The 19,180-nt window shown below is 42.3% G+C and overlaps 1 protein-coding gene across 3 annotated transcripts in view; it reads left to right on the top strand.

Annotated features, from left to right (window-relative positions):
- The first annotated feature begins 1,030 nt into the window (after positions 1 to 1,030).
- The window catches only part of EP300 (E1A binding protein p300), a 68,281-nt gene continuing 50,131 nt past the window's right edge, over positions 1,031 to 19,180 (top strand). For 2 of the 3 annotated variants that reach the window (XM_041129548.1, XM_030040387.2), the window contains exons 1-2: positions 1,916 to 3,005; positions 17,603 to 18,261. In XM_041129548.1, coding sequence (XP_040985482.1) covers positions 2,912 to 3,005; positions 17,603 to 18,261 — 753 coding nt within the window. In that variant the 5' untranslated portion in view covers positions 1,916 to 2,911. Of the gene's footprint in view, positions 1,047 to 1,915; positions 3,006 to 17,602; positions 18,262 to 19,180 lie in introns of those variants that run through there. The other variant, XM_041129547.1, reaches the window with a different exon arrangement.

Raw genomic sequence — 19,180 nt, 5'->3', positions numbered from 1 at the left:
GATGGCTGACGAGCCCTTAAAGATTTGAGGAGAACCCTTGGCGGCGGGTCAGCGCTCCTAAGCTCCGAAACGTCTCGGGGGCCATGAAGGCTGACGAAGGACGAGGCCAACACGATCCATCCCAGCCCAGAGCCAGCCATGCCCAGCCTCGCTCAGGAGAGCGGGCGCGTTGCCGGCAGGCTGCCGTGCCTCCTTCCCCAGCGCACCTGGGTTTTGGGGTTATTTTTGGCATAAAGCGTGTGTTTTCTGGGTTTGTTTACTCTTCGGCATGGAGCGGGTTTGGGGGTTGGGTTTTTTTTTTTTTTGGTGGGCTTTATTATTTTTTGGAAAGCGGCCACAGCTCTCGCATCCCCCCGGCCGAGCAGCCTGCGGAGAGTCCCCCCCCGATCTCCTACGTTCACCGCCCGCCGGGCCCCGGGGTGCCGCGCCCCAGCCCCGCTTACTCCCAGCCCGGGCGCCGCGCCGCCCCGGGCTGCCATGTCTGTGGCGCAGCAAGGCCCGGGACCGGCGGGAGGAGCCCGGGGAACCGACAACCGCGTGAGGGAAGGCCGCGGACGGACAGACCCGCTCGGCCCCTCAGCCCACCGGGGCGGGCAGCGGGTACCGGGGAGCGCGGCGGGGCGGCGCGGCCGCCTCCCTTGGCCGCCCCGGGCCGCCGCCGGGCACTTTTCGGCCGACGGAAAAGAGCGTGAGGGGAGGAGGAAGAAGGAGACGCTTTTTTTTTTTTTTTTTTTTTTTACCAAAACCCCTTCGCCTTTAAGGGGCGGAGCCAGGGGAGTTTGCGGAAGAGCCCGGCGAGAGGCGGGCGCTGATTGGGCGGGCGCCGTTCTCGTGACGGCGGCTGGGCGGTTCCGCTCGCCGTCCGGCAGCACGCCAGCCCCCCGCGTTCCATTGTGTGCGCCACCGCTGCCGGGTCCCCGCCCCCGGCCCTGGCCCCGCCCCCTTTTTTTTTCTCTTGGCTCATTTCCGGCCGCCGCCGCCGCCGCTCGCTTCCCTCCGAGGGACTCGGGAGAGTGAAGAAACAACAGCCGCCATTTTGTTTGTGTGTGAGCGACTGAGGGAGGGAGCGAGAGGCCGAGCCGGACGGGGCGAGCCAGGGGGAGGGCAGCGCAGAGAGACCCAGGGGCCCGGCCAGGGGACGGGGAGAGAAGCGAGGAGCCGAGACGCCCCCCCCCCAACCCCCACCCCCGCGCCAGCCTGCCCGTCCCCTCTCTCTCTCTCTCTCCTTTTCTCTCTTCTCCTTTCCCCCGACTTCTTTCTCTTCCCCGCTCCCCTCCGCCCCCGCTTCTGCCCGCTCCGCCACACACGCCCCAGCAGCGGCCGCAGCCGGGCCGCCGCCGAAGCGCCAGGCAGGGGCAGTAGGGAGCCTGCGCTCGGCCCCCGCGCTGCCTGCGCCGCCCCCCCCCCCCCCCGCGCCGGGGAGCGCCGAGGACCCCCCCCCTCCCCCTCCCGGCCATTTAACCCACCCCGGGGCGAGTCCCCCGCCCTCCCCCGGCGCAACCTTCCTTCTGTTTTATTTTAAATTTTAAACACCCCCCCCCTCCCCTCCCCTCCCCTCCCCTCCTTCTCTTCTCGGAGGGGTCGCTGAGCGGCCTCCCCCTCCCCTCCCGACTACCAACCTCTTCGCTTCCTTCCCCACCCTCGCAGAGGCGAAGAGGGAGTCCCCGCCGCGCCCCAGCAGCGGCCGAGGTTTTTTTTTTTTTTTTTTCTCCCTCGCTTTCCGCGCCCCGCGTAGCCCGTGGGTCCGCGGGAGCGGAGACGGGCGGCTCCCTCCTCCCTGCCCGGCGCCAGCGCTCGCAACCATCCTCGGCCGCCCGGGAGGGGGGAAGGTAGGCAGAGAGGGGGGGAGGGGCCGGCTTCTTCCTCCTCCTCCTCCTCCTCCTGCCGCTGCTGTGGGATCGGCCCCTCTGCCTGCGCCGGAGAGGAGGGGGGGGGCAGCCCGCTACTGAGAGCGAGAGAAAGAGGAAGGGGAAAGAAGAGAAGAAGGCGGGGGGGGGGAGCAGAGAGGGTGTTGAAACCCGCCCCCCCACCTTCCCATCCCGCGATCGGTGCTGCCTCCATCAGGACAACAACCCCTCCTTCTTCCCTGCACAACAAGATGTGAAGCGGAGACTCCTGGGACTTATCCTCACCCTCCTCATCCTTACAGCTCCCTTTTCTGCAGCCATTAGCGACGGGCGAGGAAGAAGCGAGTGGAGCTGGGGACCCCGCGCACGCCTTGCCTCTCTCCCCGCCGCCTCCCCCCCAGCCCCGTCGCTGGCGGTGGGTATTTTTTTGCAGGGTGGTGTTGGAGGGGGAAGGAGCCGCTGCTAGAGGACGGTGATCTTTTTTTCTTTTTTCCTCCTCCTCTCCCCTCCTTCGCCCGCCTCCTTGTGGCGATGAGGAGGAGGAGGACGGCGCCGAGGAGGAAGAGGCTGATGGCGGCGGTGAGGAGGCAGCAGGAGGAGGAGACCCCCCGAAGGATGAAGATGATGATGGTGGCGGCGGCGAGGAAGCACCAGCAGCACAACAGCCGGGATTAATTTTACTAAAAAAAAAAAAAAAAAACAACCAACCCTACCAGCCTTTTTTTTTTTCCTTTTTTTTTTTTTTTTTTTTTTTTTGTTTGGCGGGGGCTTTACCTGCTCTTCCCATCTTCGCTGAGCCCTTTCGCCTGGGGGAAGAGGCCTCTTTCCCCCCCCTCCCCGCCCCAGCTCCCACCTTCTCCCTCCTTCTCCGCTGCCGCCCTCCCGGAGCCCGAGGGGCAGAAAAAGGGGAACTTGGCCCCCCTTCTCCGCCGGATCCTCCTTGCTCCCTCTCGGCGTTATTGTTGTTCTTCAGCTGACTCGGGGCCCGAAAAGAAGGTGAAGGTTTTGGGGTTCACCCCCGACCGTCTCTCTGCTCTGAGTGATTGTCTAAAAAAGAATTAAAAATGGCCGAGAATGTGGTGGAGCCGGGCCCGCCTTCAGCCAAGCGGCCTAAACTCTCCTCACCGGCGCTCTCCGTGTCCGCCAGCGACGGCACAGGTCAGTCCCGGGGGCCCAGGCCCTCCCCACCTCTCGGTGCCGCAATTACTGCCCTTTTCTCCCCTCTTCTGCCTAAATCTCCTCCTCCCTTTTGCTGCTGTTAACTCGTGCCTGCCTTCGTCCTTTCTGTTTGCCTGTTTCTCCCATTTGCGCTCCGTTTGAACCTATTGGTGTTAATGGCTTGGGGAGGGTGTTCGGATGTTTCTACCATCCTATTTTTTTGTGATGGAAAGCAAAGCTGTTCAGTTTATTGTGCTCTTGATCAGCTGCAGATAAGACTTAACAGTTTGTCATTTTTGTGTCTTTCACAATAGTAGTTATTACTGAGCTCCTTGCTAAATGTGTACCTTTAATGCCAGTTGCAGACATACGAAACAGTGCTAAAGATGATGCTTTCGTACACTTTATTGTTGAATTACATGTGTACGTCCGCACACACAACTGCGTCTTGTTTCTTATTTTATTTTGCATATACAAGGGTTTTTTTACAGCTCGTTTAGAAACGAGATTTATTTCTCTGCTTTTTTTTTTTTTCTTCTTGTGTGCAGTCTGCTTATTTGGTTTACTTTTTGCAATCCTTCTTACTCTTCCTTGCAGAAGGATATCTAAAACCTGCTTTTCTGATTCAGATAGACCATCGACTTTAGGAAAAAAACAGCTAAAACCAAACTCCAGATCCCAAGCTTTGGGTGTAAGGTTTATCGAGACTCTTATCTTCTTAAAAATGGAATGTTATTTCACCTTATTTGTGTTAAGAATCAATATGGAGTGTAGCTCATCTTGCATCTCCCATTTTTTTGCTGCGAGAGCAAAATGTCTGAATTTCCCCTGTAGACTTAGGAGCTGCGAAGATAAAGGGGCTTCTCTGCAGTCCTGCAAAGGTCTTCGGTGATGCTGCGAAGGCAAGCTAGAGGTTGGAAATCTTAGGTGTCCCAATCCCTAGCAAATACGAACTGGTTGTACTGGGAGGGGGAGGGAGTAACAAAGGGCTGTTCAGCTTTTTAATGCTTCTTGTGAAGCAGATGAGTATTTGGTGTCATTTTGCTATGAAGAGTACTTGGTTACCTGTCCCACAGGAGTTTCTTTGAACTCTCTTCAGATCTTCTTAGCCTATGGGATATGGAGGAGGCTTCCTCCTGCCAGAGTCTGGTGAGTGGTGGCATTTCTGAAGGCACCGGTGGTCTTGTTCAATGCAGTTAACAGCTGGCAAGAAAAAGGAAGAGTTGGTTGGGTTTTTGTTGGGTTTTTTGTGGCTTTTTTTTTTTTTTAAAAGCTCCTCATTTGACAGTAAACAGAAGGGTTTAGTAGCTGGTTTTTGGTTGAGCAGTGGATGTGATTCTACCTGGAATCATCTTCAAAATTTTGATTTTTGCCTTCTCTATTCTTGGTGAATGACATACTAATTTTGAAAAGTTTGTAACTTTCAGAGCATATTAGATACAGGCAGTATTATATTGTAAGTGGAGGACATGACTGTTCGTTCCTAATATCAACAGGTCTCTAGTAAGAGTAGAAGAGCATTGGAGAAGCTGCTCTTTAGCTAGAGCTAGTTGTTGGGGGTTTTTGTGCTAGACTTGGAAACCAGTACTTAATTCAGTAGTAACCATTTTTAATTTTTCTGGACAGTGGTTATCTTGCTTTGTTTAGAGAGGTGAAATAAAAATGTATTTTGTGAGAGAAGTCCTGATACTTGAAAAATATGGAAGTTAAAGATGTGATTCAGATGAACGCACATATCTAAGTCAAGCCATTTGTGATCAAATAAGGTTTGGATAATTTGTGAATGTATTTCAGTTTAACAGGTGCAGATTTTCACAGAATACTTAGCCTATTTTAATTGTTAGCTTACAGGACAGCTTAATGAACTTTTTTACAGTTATGGTGAAACACTAGGGATTGTTGGACAGTTTCAGTAGTGCACGAATGGGATAATTTTTCTTAAAGTGATTGAGATTGTCATCACCTGATAGCTATGCAGAGGTTTATAGTGGTGTGAACACTTTATGTATGCTACATGAAAACTACTAAAGGATTCTTACTCTTCTGGATTTTTTTGTTGTTGTTGACAACTTATTAGCTGGATTTGGGACAGTTCCACTTTCTGTGGTTTTTAACATGATATCTGTTTCTCTAATTATATAAAATCAAACCTCTTAACCAATAAGCGTGTTTTGGGGGTTAAATTTTTTCATTTGCTGCTTGAGAGACTGCGATTTTTTTGGTCCCACTTTTGCTGTTGGGGGAAACTGCTTTGAAGTTTACATTTTTTAACCTATCTGCTCCTTAAATTTGCTTTGAAATAGTGCAAGCGGCTTTCATTAAGTAACTTCCACTTATAGAATCTGTTGTACTGTCCCCACTCCTTAGTTAATTATAGAAAATAAATAACATGGTGCTTATGTACTTACCCAAGCACTCTTTTTAAAACTGTTAGATTCACAGCGTCATTAGAGAGAGGGAAGGAGAAAGGTGAGAAACTTGCACTGTTGATGAAACTTTTTCCAGCACATGTGTGTAGTGGATCTTTCAGTGTGTTTCTTTCACTGTTAACTTTTGGACTTATTTCTTACTCTGAAATACTGTTTTGGCTTGTTAGGTACCTACAAACAATGACTCACCCTATTAACTAACTTATTAACTTATTCCCAAACTTACAGATGTTAAGTGTATTTATATTGAAGACTTAAGTTGAGTCTCTAATTCATTCATGTTTCCACTGTAGACCTGGATGATACTGATGGAATGTACTAAACTTGAATGTTGGTGGCTTTCTTCTAAGAAGTTGGCAAAGATTGTCTTAGTATGCTTGCTTTATTGGCAGCAGCGAAATACAGCTGCATTTCCCACTGTTGCTGCAGTGCTGCATCTTCTGTCTTAAAAGTCTTAAATGGTTTGTGTGTTCCCTGCTCAGAATTTGCTTTGCCATAGAACTTGCTGTGTTAGTGGAGTTTTGAGTTGCTCTATTAATGCCAGTTCCTTCTTGAGGAGGTAAAAATAACATAGACTTACAGGGAAGCTGAAATGTTTGTAGCATGTTTTGTAATAGACATTTTGAAGTAATTTAGAAGGTCTTGGTATTGTCAGTGTCGTGTAGCATATTAGAATTTTTGAATGGTCTCATTTTTTTCTTGAATGTTGTGTAGTTCTAGAATAGTGTCAGGAGCAGGACTGTGTGGATTCCCTTAAACTGCCAGGGGTTTTTCTACAACCTTTTTTCTATTTAAATGTTACATGTGTTGCAAAGAAGAATGCTAGTTATATGCATATCTTGTCCAGACATTAAGTTTTCTGAGCACCAATACAACTCTACAGTGGGGTCACCTTTTGTTGGTACAGTATCCTCAGTATGGGATGCGAGTGTGTGACACTGGATGCTAGCGCAGCTCCTCTGTACTAGCATGGTTACATTGACATAAGTACTTTGCCAGTGTAGCTAGTTTTGCTTACCTTTCCTTACTGGTAGAAACACTGTTTTCGTATGTTGCACCTAGTCTGACAAGACTTTCTTAAACATTGTATTAGCGAACTGGTGCACACCAGTCTATTTCCCCCCGCCTTCCCCACTATAACAGAATAATTTGAGTGTATCCTGAAGAGTTAGCTCCTTGAGTAAATGAGTGGAAGTCTTTCATTTTTAACTGGATGCCTTAAACCAGTGATTTTCTTTTTTTTTTTTTTGGGGGGGGGGGGCACTTTTTATTTGTGAACTCACTTTTTCCTGCAGTAACGCAGGTACATTGAAATTGCCACGTACAGATTTCTGTGTGGTATATTCAGAAAGAGAGAGTTTAATCATGTTTCACAACCCCTCCTTAGAAATAACCTGTTCTCTGTGAACTAGGAAAGCTTTTGGGGCTCTGGGTTCCAAAATGCTGTTTTTCACCAAGGAATAAAAATGGAGTTTGCTCTCTGCTGCAGCGCGGTTGTACGGTATCATGTCTTTGGGTTGCTAGATCCGAAAATAGGATTTTAAGTACTTAGTGTTTCTGGCTTGCTGTAACATTGGAAGTCAGTTTTCTACAATTAGCTGACACGTGTATTATATCAGAGATCAGTGTACATATTTGTGGTATGTGCCTTAACATCCTTCAGTTTACTATATCCAAAAGTAGCATTTTTCTGAGTAATAGCACATCTTCAATCTCCCTTTCAGTACCTATCTTTTGTAAAGTTTGTATGTTCCTTTTTTTTCAGGAACTGCTTCTGACCTTTAAAACTTTACTCTCCCTTACATCAAAGGTCTAAGACTTGTAACGAAACTTCTCGCCTGGACTACTGCAATTTTGACTGATAATCATCTTTCATTTGTTTGAAAAGTATCAGGATGTTTCTTTGCTCGAAATGAATCATATTAATCTTGTCTCACTGCCTTTTCCAGAGGTATATGCAGGGTTTTCAATTCTGGTTTCAGCCAGCGATGTTTTTTTCCTTGTGTTTGTATATACTCCTTTTAAAATTAAACACTTTTCACAAATCTGTTTTCTGGCTAATGTTTAAGACCAAGTCATTACATTTAACTTACAGCCATCAGTTAAATATTATCCCTTCTTGTTAGAGCCACATTTTTGTATTACTGTTTTTTTCCAAGTATTAGTTATGAGATGAGATGCCTTAAAATATGGTTTGATGGGTGGCATATACTGTAAATCAAGTATTTCAGTGATGGATGCTTGTGTGGCAAAAATGGGCATCTTTGCCTTGTAGCTAAGTAGGTTCTCGAAGTAACTGCATTAGGAATAAAATTAAATTAAGAGAATTTAAGTCTGCAAGATTTTCTTTAAAAGTAAATGGATCATTCATATGGTGCTTAGTAACTTTTTAAGGAAAATCTTGTGGACTTTTGAACCTCCTAGATTTCTATGTCTTTCCTAGACTGCTATGTCTCTGCTTTTTTTTTTTTGCCCCTTTCACCAAGTAGATTTTGTGTGTGTGTGTGTCTGATATAGGTATGTACTTTTTCTGAGCAGTGTTAGAAAGGTACCTGATTTTTTTTTTTTTAAAAAGGAAGTAGCCACTACAACACAAGGACCGTACGTATCGTGATGTAAAACTGAATCTTGAGCACTGACAAATAAAAAAACCTTTGAGACTAGAAAACCAATCTAAAAATACAGATTCAGAAGTTTGGTATTGCAGGGAAAACCTTTGTTGCTGAACTTGGGAATTTAAATTCTAGATTTAAAAGAAACTACTAATTTTTTGCATCTTGTCCCTCATGGTCCTAGAGCAGGGTTTGGATTTGGTCTAGAGGGTCCCTATTTCAGGTTATTGGTCAGTTGTGTATTTGCAGAAAACCAAAGTTTATCTGGGAAAGGTCTAGTGGACTCTAGGGTTTAGTGTATGTTTTTAGGGGATGTGGGTTTCATAAGGTACTAGGGATAAATGCTGAGCTTCTACTGTAGGAATTGTGGTTTCTTGTACCTTTACAACTTTGAGAAAGTGACTTTATTATTAGATTTTAATTCTGTATGATTTAGTGTGTATTTCTTGCATCTTCTCTCTAGGTTGCTTGATTATCTCCAGTGTGTCACCTCAGTGTCTTGCTTAGCTGCTTTAGCAGGAGCAGCCTTTCAGTGCTTGTTCCAACAGTGTAATGATACTACTTTAACCTTTCTCATCACCCAAACTAGTTCCCCCTCTGAGAGGGCTTGGCCAAAAGTCATTTAGATTTATTGTTTGACAAATGGAGTAATTTTGCTTTTAGATTTCGGTGACAGATAAACAATGCACACCTGTCTCCAAGGATTTGGCTTTTCTGTCTTTACTTAAACTGTAGCAGCAGGCTGAAGTAAAATACATCTGTCTCTGCATATGGTTGTATGCACTGACAAAAAACTTCTGTGGTTGCGTTGAATTTGTAGAACTTTAATTAGAACTTGAACTAGGGCAATTCACAGAAATTCTCTCCCTGAGCAGTCAGTGACATACCTGACAACATGACTTTGTTCTCTTCCTAAATAGCAACAAGTTTCCTTAAAATGGATTGGCATATGAATGTATTTAAAGTTCTCTTAAAAACTTGACATGCTATATTCTTCTTCAAGCATGCATTTCTTCCAGAACTTTTTTAAGAAAATCGGAAAAAGGAGCATTGAATTCTGATTAACTCCAATCGTAGTAACTTGTGGTTTAGTTGACGGTCAGGTGTGTTTACAGGAACAGCAAGGAGATGAAATCGTGGTCCAAACTAGGATTTTCATTAAAAAGTGCAAGGTAGGTACAGGATCTTCAAAACCAGCGCTGGTTATTTTCTATTATGGGTGGTTGTGAGATTTTTTATGTGAGAGAGATTTTTGCGTTTTTCCATTTGATGGTGCAAAACACCTCTGTATTGCATCTTTTGTTGCATCTCCGTAAGAGTTTTGAGAGCCGTACCTGTTTGCTTGCAGAATCATGAATTACTGTTTCTTGCTCCGTAGAACTCCCAAATACAAGTGAATAGATAATGTCTTGTACAACGTACTCTCACTGTATTAATGAACTCAAATAATCTAATTCTCAACTTTTTTTTTTTTTTTTTTTTTTTTTTTAGAATTCTAATAAAAAAAAAAACCTCTGCCAAAATGCTGCTGTATGGCTTGCTCAGTACAAATTCTGCTGAAACTAAACTGCCTTTTACGTATTCCTGAATATAATTTCAGGAGATATGGGGAATTAATTACTGGTTCAAGATAAAGAAGTCTGATCTGGTGACTTCTGTTTTTTGTTTGCTTGTGTATTTTTTTGTACATAAATTCAGCATTGCTTTTTGGTTTTACTAAGGAGGAACGTTGAATGAACTCAAGTCAGTGATACTCAGAAAACTGACTTTTTGGTAATTGTATATGCAGATTGCATCATTTCAAAGTCGTGGTTGACAATGAAGTGAACTTTACTCTTTTCTTGAAACTGATTTGTAATCACTTTTGAAATGAAACTGATTCAGTGTGCTTGTGCACACATACGGGTGTTCCCTTCCTATCTGCATGTACCCATTTTTTGCCCACCGGTATAGGAGACCAGTAAGGCATCTCTAACTTTTCGGACTTGTGTGCGCAGTGGTCCGCGATTATCAGACTCGCAGCTGAAATGCTATTCTTACTATTTAATGATGCCACAGACCAACAGTAGCTAACTTAAGGTGGTCTTACGGGAATTTCAGTGGCATACACAGGCTAGACTTGGGAATAAGAATACTAATTTAGAGACTTTTCACTGAAGTTAAAGGTAGCCCAGTGAAATTTATGCAAATAGCAACATGTTCACAAGGAAATTATTAATTGTGTGACTTCAGCATTTTGGAATTAAAATGTCAAAATTTCATCTCATTTTGGTCATCAGTGATGGCAAGACTAGTACCTTTGTACTGTGTTAAGTAACAGCGTGAATAGGCAGGTACACAAACAACAGTGTCTCTGAAATTACCCCTTAAGTAATGTTAAAATATTAAACATACCCTATCTTGATTCTTGCACCCAGTCTTTTCCATATTACACCTCTTCTGTTTCCCTAGGACAGCTATAGTTCCACATTCCAGAATCGTAACCATTGAATTTTCACTATGGTTTTCAGTGGTAAACACCTGCTATCATCTGTATATCTAAATACTGGTTTTTGAAGAACTTTGAATATGATAATGAAAAGGAAAACAGTTTGTTATAAATACTATTTTATTCTACAGTTGCAAAAAACATGCATCAGAGTCTACTAAAATTGGCATTTCTGTTGATACTAGTTTGGGACAAATATGACTTAAACTTGCAGATTATTGAGACTCTTTTCCTTAAGCAAGAGTTGATGTGTTTGACACCAGTGTTTGAATAGGAATTAGGATAGCTTAAAAAATGGATAGAGTGAGGTCCTAGTTTTAGGACTCCAGTAGATGTTGAACGATAAGTTGTTGCTTCTTTAGAATGATTTTTTTGTTTACACTTGTGAAATACTTACGTTTATACCCGGTTATTACAACTAATAATGAAATCATGTGCATTCTAGATGGTGAATTGGACTTTGACCAACAAATATTTGTTTTTAACAAAAAAAGCTGTGCCTGAAGTTGTGTGCTACCATGACATGCTAACATGCTTTGTGCCTTTGTGTTTGTTGTCTTCCAGGGGTTTTGAATATGTCCTTTTTAGATGTGTTTTCTGCTTGTATTTTTTGCAGTCTCACTTCAAATTATCAAGTTTCTTGATGTAGTGAACAAATTTCAGGTCTTGTCTGGATTAGCAGAGAAGGAAGGAGGCAGTGCTTCCCCAGTTTCTTGCAGGGAACAGAATTAACACCGAAATCTAATGCTGAAGACTTTGTTACCCAAATAGTGTAATACAGAATAAGAATTCTTAGTTGCTGTTGCATAAGCAATAGTGAAGACCTCTGCGTTATACTTCCGCGTTGGGGGTGAATGACGATGAGGTTTATATAGGGACTGATGTTCTAGGATTTTGGAAGCAGTAGTTGCAATGATGAATCTAGATGTTGATATTTTAGGCTGATGTGGAATTTTTGCCCCTTCATTTTGCATGAAATTAGTAGATTAATTTAAATTAACTCTACAGTTTAAGTTAGGAAAAACAATTTGGCAGAGTTTGTATTACCATTGGGTAACTGTGGCTTCACAGAGGATCTACATGAAAAGCTTTCTCCTTAGTGGGCTTCAATGGTCAGAATAAATCTGATCTCCAAAATGCTGTATAGCAAAGTTCTCACGCCCACTTGGTAGGAATCTTTGAGTTCTTGCCTCTTTCTTAGATGTCTTCCCCCCCCCCCCCCCCCCCCCCCCCCCCAATAAAGCTGAACATGTCTACCTTAATTTTCTGCCATTGCACAGAGGCCTTGGGAATTGATGACTTTCTTTATTAGCACTTTGTTTCAAGTCTGTGCTTCATCTTTGTTTCTGCGTTTTTGTGGATACCTGAGAATCATCTTGTGAGAACATGTCTCCTTATCTTGTTCTGCCTTTTTTTATTTTTGTTTTGAGTTCTGGCTTTTTTTAAGGGCATTTCAGACAATACATTTTAGGACCTGTAATGCTTGTGCTTGACTGCAAGTTTGAATGGCTGGTTTCTCTGGAATATTGGTTGTATCCTCTGGGCACTTTCTCTGTTATGTCTAGGCTCTGTTCAATTCCTGGATAGCTTTCATGTCGCTGTGCAGGGAAGATACTGACCTCAGCAGCTTATTGTTATTCTTTGTCTGAAAGTGCAGCAAAGGTATCATGTTTTCTGTGTAGTCCAACATCATCTGTGGCTCCTGTCAACTCTGTCACATGCATGCTTTGTATTCAGTGTCCTGTATTAAGCCTTGTCCACTTGTTTCATTGTGACCCTAATGACTGTGATATAATTTGATCTACTGATAGGTTTCTGGATCCCAGAAACATTTTTGCAAAAAGGTGACTGTTCAGCAGCTTTCTAATTTGATATGTCTGTGTTCAGAATATAATATAATAAATGGGAGGCAGGGACAGGAACTATAAAGTCTTTTCCTTCCGTAAGATCAGCAACGAGGTAAGCGTGGAGTAAGTTGTTGTCTTACATGTCTGGCATGCAGGGTTCTTCACGTGTCACTGTTGACACATGACGCAGTTTCTTCAGATGTATCAACTCTTGTTTGAGATGGAATGCTCGAATGTCTTGAGTCTGAGGGTACAGTACACATGAGAGTAAAGTGGTTTTGCTATTTTGTAGCGTGTGGGCAAGTTCTTGGAAAACTAGTATTATTCATTGCAGCCAATTTGCTAGAATCAGATAATCTCCATATTGATAAAAATGCCTGGTTTATTTTGAAAGGTGAATAGAGGTCTGTTGTCTTAATCCAGAAATGAGAAAATGACTGAATTGTGACTGTAGGCTAGAAGGCATGCAAGAGAAGCTAGCATGTACTGCTTGAACCCACATGTTGATTTCTTTGCTAAGTAGTTGGTATGGATATATTTTCCTTGCGTTGTAAAGATTGTCAGAAATCTCTACCTTGCCTGGCATGCTTTGAGAGCTGTTATATCGCTGGTGCTGCCAGGTGCTCTTGCAGTAAAACTAGCTCGAAATAAATACTTTAACTCATTTGAAAATTCATCACTTGATAAGGCACCCATGTCTTACTGACTTAAGGATTTTGATTGCACACTGAATCTGTACTAGTTTAAAGTCCATTTTGGTGCCAGGTGGGTTTCCGACCAAGGCCAGCAGTTTCCTTGCATCTTGCAGATCGGACACTGTCAAAGACAGACTTCTTGGAAGTAGGGTCCAAAACTAAGAAAATAATCCAGAGTATGCAACACAAGTTAGCACACTGATTTTTTTTTTTTTTTTTTAAGTTGCTTTCTCACAGTTCAGGGTGCAGTTCATATTACTTAATACAGCCTAACTGGACTGCCATTGAAAGAAATGGACCTGCTCCATCTGTCTTTTCTGATCCACTTTCTCACTACAGATCTAATGTAGCCAGGGCAAGCCAGGCCAGTTTCTTGACTCTACAAAAAAAGACATGCTTAAGTGTTCAGTAGTGGTACAGTTCCTAAAAGGAATTATTATATGCCTTTGCATGTTGAGACTACTGCAGGTGAAGACTTTCTGATTACCTACTTAGATGTTGTTTTGTGGAGCTACTTTCTTTCTCTTTCCTTTGAATCTTAGGTGGCAGTAGCAATCTATTCTATATCTTCTTGTTACCTTTGGAAAGAAATACACTAATAATACCATAAACAACGTGATGTGGAATCACTCTGTGCCACTCTATTGAGATCAAGATTTAGCCCTATGCCTGCATATTACTCGATGGTTTTGAGCTTTTAGGCCAGATAGTGTCTGTTCTGTTACATCCCAATTTTTTTGTGTCTGATTATACCCTAAGATCTCTAGGGATTATGAGTCAGGTAGACAAACCTTGGCAGGACTGATCTTCGCCTTCTCACAAGCTTTATTTTGTTAGTAAGAAATCTTCGTGTGTATCCTTAATGAAACAGATTGCAAGGTGAGCAGTGGACCCAGTGTACTGGAAAGTCAATCAGTTCTCTGGTTGTTAATCATCATTGTCTTAAGCTATGCCTTTGGCTCTTGTGTGAATGCATGTGCCATTATTTTCACGTAGTCTATGAGCTGTCTGGCCCAGCCTTGTCAGTTTTTGGATTGGTCATAGGTAGAACTCTCTACAGTGGGCTGTAGGATGCGTATTATGTATAAAAGACTGTGAAGTGGATTGCAACTGTTAAGATACATGAAGTCTTAATGATCTTTATGGTCTTTTGAGACTGTTTGTGTTTCAGTCCTGTATCTGAAAACTTCTGCCTCCTGGCAGTTGACTAAACATGTGATTTTCATAGTTGACCAGACAACTGAAAGTTTTTTCTAGTTTTGTTGTTTATCTACAGGCTGAAGAAGAATGAAGTTTTGTTTTTGGAAAAGACTTACAAAAAGAGAAAACTCACACCAGAATATTGCATTGTTGTCATTTACTACTTAGGATTTTGGCTTGTAGCTGATAGTATTCTTTTATGATGAATCTTCTGTTGTGTATTCTCTAGGATTAAAAATCCTAACAAGTTAGTCCTATATGGAAAGAACAGTTTACATTTTTTTGGTGTAAAGAATTAATCTGATTGGGATTATCTCACAACCATTTAGTGTTGTGGTTTTTGTTTGTTGTTTGGTTTTTTTTTTTTTAAATGTAGCTGTTGATTTGTTGTGTTTTGAGACATTAATAGAAAGAATTAAAAACAGTTTTGAGTTTTTATGACATTTTTTTTCTTCCTGTTCATGGGTGGCAGAGGACAACCAGGCCAAGGAGCTCAGGTACCTTGTACCCGGATACTCAGTTGGATATGAGCGAATAAGCCTTAAAGCTGGAATTATCTTCTCACCTATGAGGAGGGGGAATTTCAAAAAGAAAGAGGTCTTCAGAGAAGCAGATTAATATATTCTTGTGGAGAAAGATGATCAAATCTTTGTCTCTCAGAACAAGAATTGCACTGCCTCTTTGCAGTGTTATATCTGAAATCATCTAAATGGGTCTTTCTGAGAAAATATTCTGTGGTGGTTTCAAAAATGAATTAGTTCTTCATATTTAGACACATACTGATCACTTTCCAGGTGGTTTTGTGAAAGGCTTAACATACAATGGTATGATCTCAAGAAAGGTGAAGAGGGGATTTTTGTTTTGGGACTCACCCTGTCCTGGAAGCTGTGTATGTTCAAGAGCAGTTCTTTGCCCAGCTACAGTTGGTCACAAAACTGGCCTTTGAGCTGTGTGGGCATCTTTGCCTCAACAGCTGTTTCCCAGTTTGCAGATGGGAGGTTGCTGTGGGCTGCCGTTATGGTTGTGTTGTAGGTAGAGGGTTTGTGCTGTCTCATGTTCTTCCCAGATGCTTAACTTTTGTTTTCAGTTTTGTTTGTTCATCATTAAGGAGAATTTTTTTTTCTGGACAGCAGACTACCTTGTGAATTACTGATCGTATTTTTTTTACTCCTTCCTCACTCGTGGGCTGTTTGTCAGGTTATTAGCCAGAGTGTTTTCTAGATGTAGTGCTTCAACATTTGCCTGTTAAAGGCGTCCTAACAGGCATCTTAAGATGTCTGTTGAAGCTGTTTTAAACTGTCATGTATTTTTTTGATTGCTTTTTCCATTTCCTTGATCTCCCCTCTAATCTGAGGGTCTCTTCCACTGTAACTCTTCCCATGTTCATCAATATTTAATTTGTAAGCTAACCACGGAGCATTGTAAGTTGGGGGTTTGGAGGCGGGGGGGGAAGTTGTGTTTTAAGAGAAGTCTACTGACACAAAACTCTGAATTCATCATTTTGAAGAGAGGAAAACTTGGACAAAACTTTATTCTTCTGATTCTTCCTTCACTTCGGAATCTTCAAAAATACCAGTCATGCTGAAGTATAGAAGTGATGCAAATGAAAGATCAGTCCTTAGTATGTGTTGTAAAGCATAACTTTTAGAATGAGATTTACATTAATGAAGAATGGGCTAACTGATTTTAATAGTTTAAAACATAGTTCTTCAGTGGAAATTTTCATTCTGTCTCTGGTGCTTTGCAGCAAGGAAGAATATATAAATGGAGTTATAAAATCTCCTCTGTTGTGGTATACCTGCATTCTTGTCAACCTCGTACCGTATTTTCAGAATTCTTAAGTCATGATCTTATCTGTGATAACAGTTGCGAAGCTGTAGAAACTCTGTTAGTACTGGAGTTTGGCAGTTTGGGTATGGTATTGCGTGAAACATTTTGAACAGATTTCTAATGCTGATGAGCTTTTCTAACTTATGTGCTGTTTAACTGTAGTCTTTTTCCATTAATATTTGGACCAAGTCATCTTGCCAGCCCTTCTAGAATTCAGTGTAATTGACATTTCCTCTTAAATGCAGTTGCAGTTGCTGAGATAATGAGTAGTATTTTAGGTCATTGTCTAGATCTGAAGTATTTGAAAATGCAGTGCAATACCTCCTACAGAGCATCCATGAAATGACCTTTCTGGCAGAAGGGGGTGCTGAAATGTTCCAATAGTTAAAATTTAAAAACCCCTCCTTTCCTAGGTATTCTCAGATTCCCAATATTAAGCTTTACAGCCTAGTTGTGCATAGGTACGACACACAGCGGCTCAGCTTTTAGCCATAAACTTTCTAGGTTATTTTTGTTTTAACTACCATAGATTAAATATACAGATCAAGGTGCATGCTGCTTCTGCAGACTTAAGAACTTCTTGTTTTCTTGAGTGAATTGATTCTGGGTACTGTGTAATGTTCTCGTATCTGTATATCCCAAATAGTAATCTTTCTCCACTTGGTTACCTTGGGTATTGCTTTGCACAGGCTCTTGAGATGTGAATTTGATTTTTCATCCTAGTGTTTTTTTCACAGCTTTATGGCCAGGAGGGTTACTTTGATTGTTTTGTGACAGTGCTCATTGTGGGAAGATACTGGCTGTCCAGTGTAGTTCAATGGAATTTTGCAATTCTGTGCTGGGAATCACTGGATGTGGAAGATTAAAAAAAAACAAAAACAAATCCAAAAGAAGCACCAAAAATACGCAACAACAAAAAAAACCCCAAAACCAAACAAAAAAACCCCACCACCAAACCCCACAACCAAACCTATTTATTATTTTATAAATAGTAAATATTTTTTCAGAAACTATATTACTATATTAGTTAGGTCTGTTCCAAAAGTGACAGAATTCAGTGAAAGTTAAAAATTAAAGACAGTGCTTTCCCATCAACCTTTTAATTCTTTGTAATAATTGTTGTCTTAATTCCATTGGCTAACTGTGGGATTTTTTTTTTTTTAATACAGGGGTTTTTTTCTCTCTTGTCACATTTCTCAAGTTGAGAAGATAGATCATAGTCTGAGATACCCAGTGATCCTTCAACACAGACTGTTGTAGGAGAGTGAAGTAGAATGGTCTTCTCTAGTTCAGACTCTGTAAAGTTTAGAAATTACTTTTATCATGACAAATTGGATAGTTTTCAGTAATGACTGATATGGGAATTTTGCTGGAACATCGGAAGTGAAGTTCTGCTAGTTACTTGAAATACAAAAAGTCAAAACTAATGAACAAGACTTTTCTTCAAGACACTACTGATTGCTGTGACCTCATATAAAATTTGTTTTGTTTTTCAGATTTTGGATCACTCTTTGATCTGGAACATGACTTGCCAGATGAACTGATCAGCTCCACAGAACTGGGACTTAGCAATGGTGGTGACATTAATCAGCTGCAGACCAGCCTTGGCCTGGCACAAGATGCTGCCTCTAAACACAAGCAGCTGTCTGAACTTTTACGGGCTGGTAGCTCCCCAAATCTCAATATGGGGGTTGGTGGCCCTGGCCAGGGCATGGCCAGTCAAACCCAACAAAATAGTCCTGGAATGGGAATGTTAAACAGCATGGTGAAAAGCCCCATGGCACAGGCTGGGTTGACTTCTCCCAATATGGCAATGGGTGCAAGTGGACCAAACCAAGGTCCTTCAGCCCAATCCGCAGCAGGAATGATGCCAACAGTAAACAGTCCAGTTAACCAGCCTGGCATGGGAATGAACACAGGGATGAATGCTGGCATGAATCCTGGGATGTTGGCAGCAGGCAACGGACAGGGGATGATGCAGGGGCAAGTCATGAATGGGTCAATTGGAGCAGGCAGAGGGCGACCTAATATGCCGTACCCAAACCCAGGAATGGGTACTGCTGGTAACTTGTTGGCTGAGACACTGCAACAAGGCTCTCCGCAGATGGGAGGACAGGCTGGACTGAGAGGGCCACAGCCTGGAGCCATGAACAAGGTAAGACAAGCTAAACTTGACTTTATTACCTTCCTTCTTATCATTGACTTTGTTTTGTAACAGTTATTCCTCTGCAGTATGGGCTCTATAGAATGGGATTTTTTTCTTTTAAGAGTCCTGGATCATGTGGTAAATAGTTTATATGCTGCTAAGGTGGAATTTGTGGCAGTCATGGGAATCAAAAATTGAGTCTTGCACAACAACCAAGACTATTGCTAGATTAAAAAGCCTATTTTAGAAATCTTGTGGCAGTATAGATTATCAACAGCACTAAAAAGTACTTGATTGTATTTCATTCTGTTTTATGCTTTGTCCACAAATGTATTTTCCCATCTAATGTGATGCTGGTATTTTGAGTGTGATAGGAATTCATCAGGACTTTTTCTATGTTGTGGTGCCTTTTTCTGTGTGACACTTACTCAGAGTATTTGTTGTCTGAGATCAGCTGAGTGTTTATGCTGTAGCAGATGCTGAGAGGCACATACAGGTTTGAATGGACTGATACACTGTATGTGCTAAGACATACATTGGCCTTGTTAAGGAATAGGTATTTGAGTTAATGGTGGAGAAGGAATGCTTGTGTAAACACCTGAAGACAATTGTTGGTTTCTTAAAAGACTGTTAATCCAACTCAGTTCTAGTTTTAAAATTTACAAAGACTTTGTCTACAGGAGAGTAAACCAGAAAGCTGAAAAAAAATCTTTTTTTATACCAGAGAAGGAAATAGATGTACTTTTGTAATTTAGGAGGTTGGAAGAAAGTTGTTGACATGAGTCACTGAAAAGATGAGAGAAGACCTAGTGGTTTAAGTGACAAGGAGATGTCTAGATTTAATTTTTGTCATGCACAATTAGCTTTTTTAGAGTACGGAGCCACTTGAGTATTTCTTCTCAAGTTTCTAGTGTTTTGATCAAAAGCC

The sequence above is a fragment of the Aquila chrysaetos genome, chromosome 17, assembly GCF_900496995.4.
Source record: "Aquila chrysaetos chrysaetos chromosome 17, bAquChr1.4, whole genome shotgun sequence".
Taxonomy (NCBI): domain Eukaryota; kingdom Metazoa; phylum Chordata; class Aves; order Accipitriformes; family Accipitridae; genus Aquila; species Aquila chrysaetos.
This window is presented reverse-complemented; position numbering and strand designations above follow the sequence as displayed.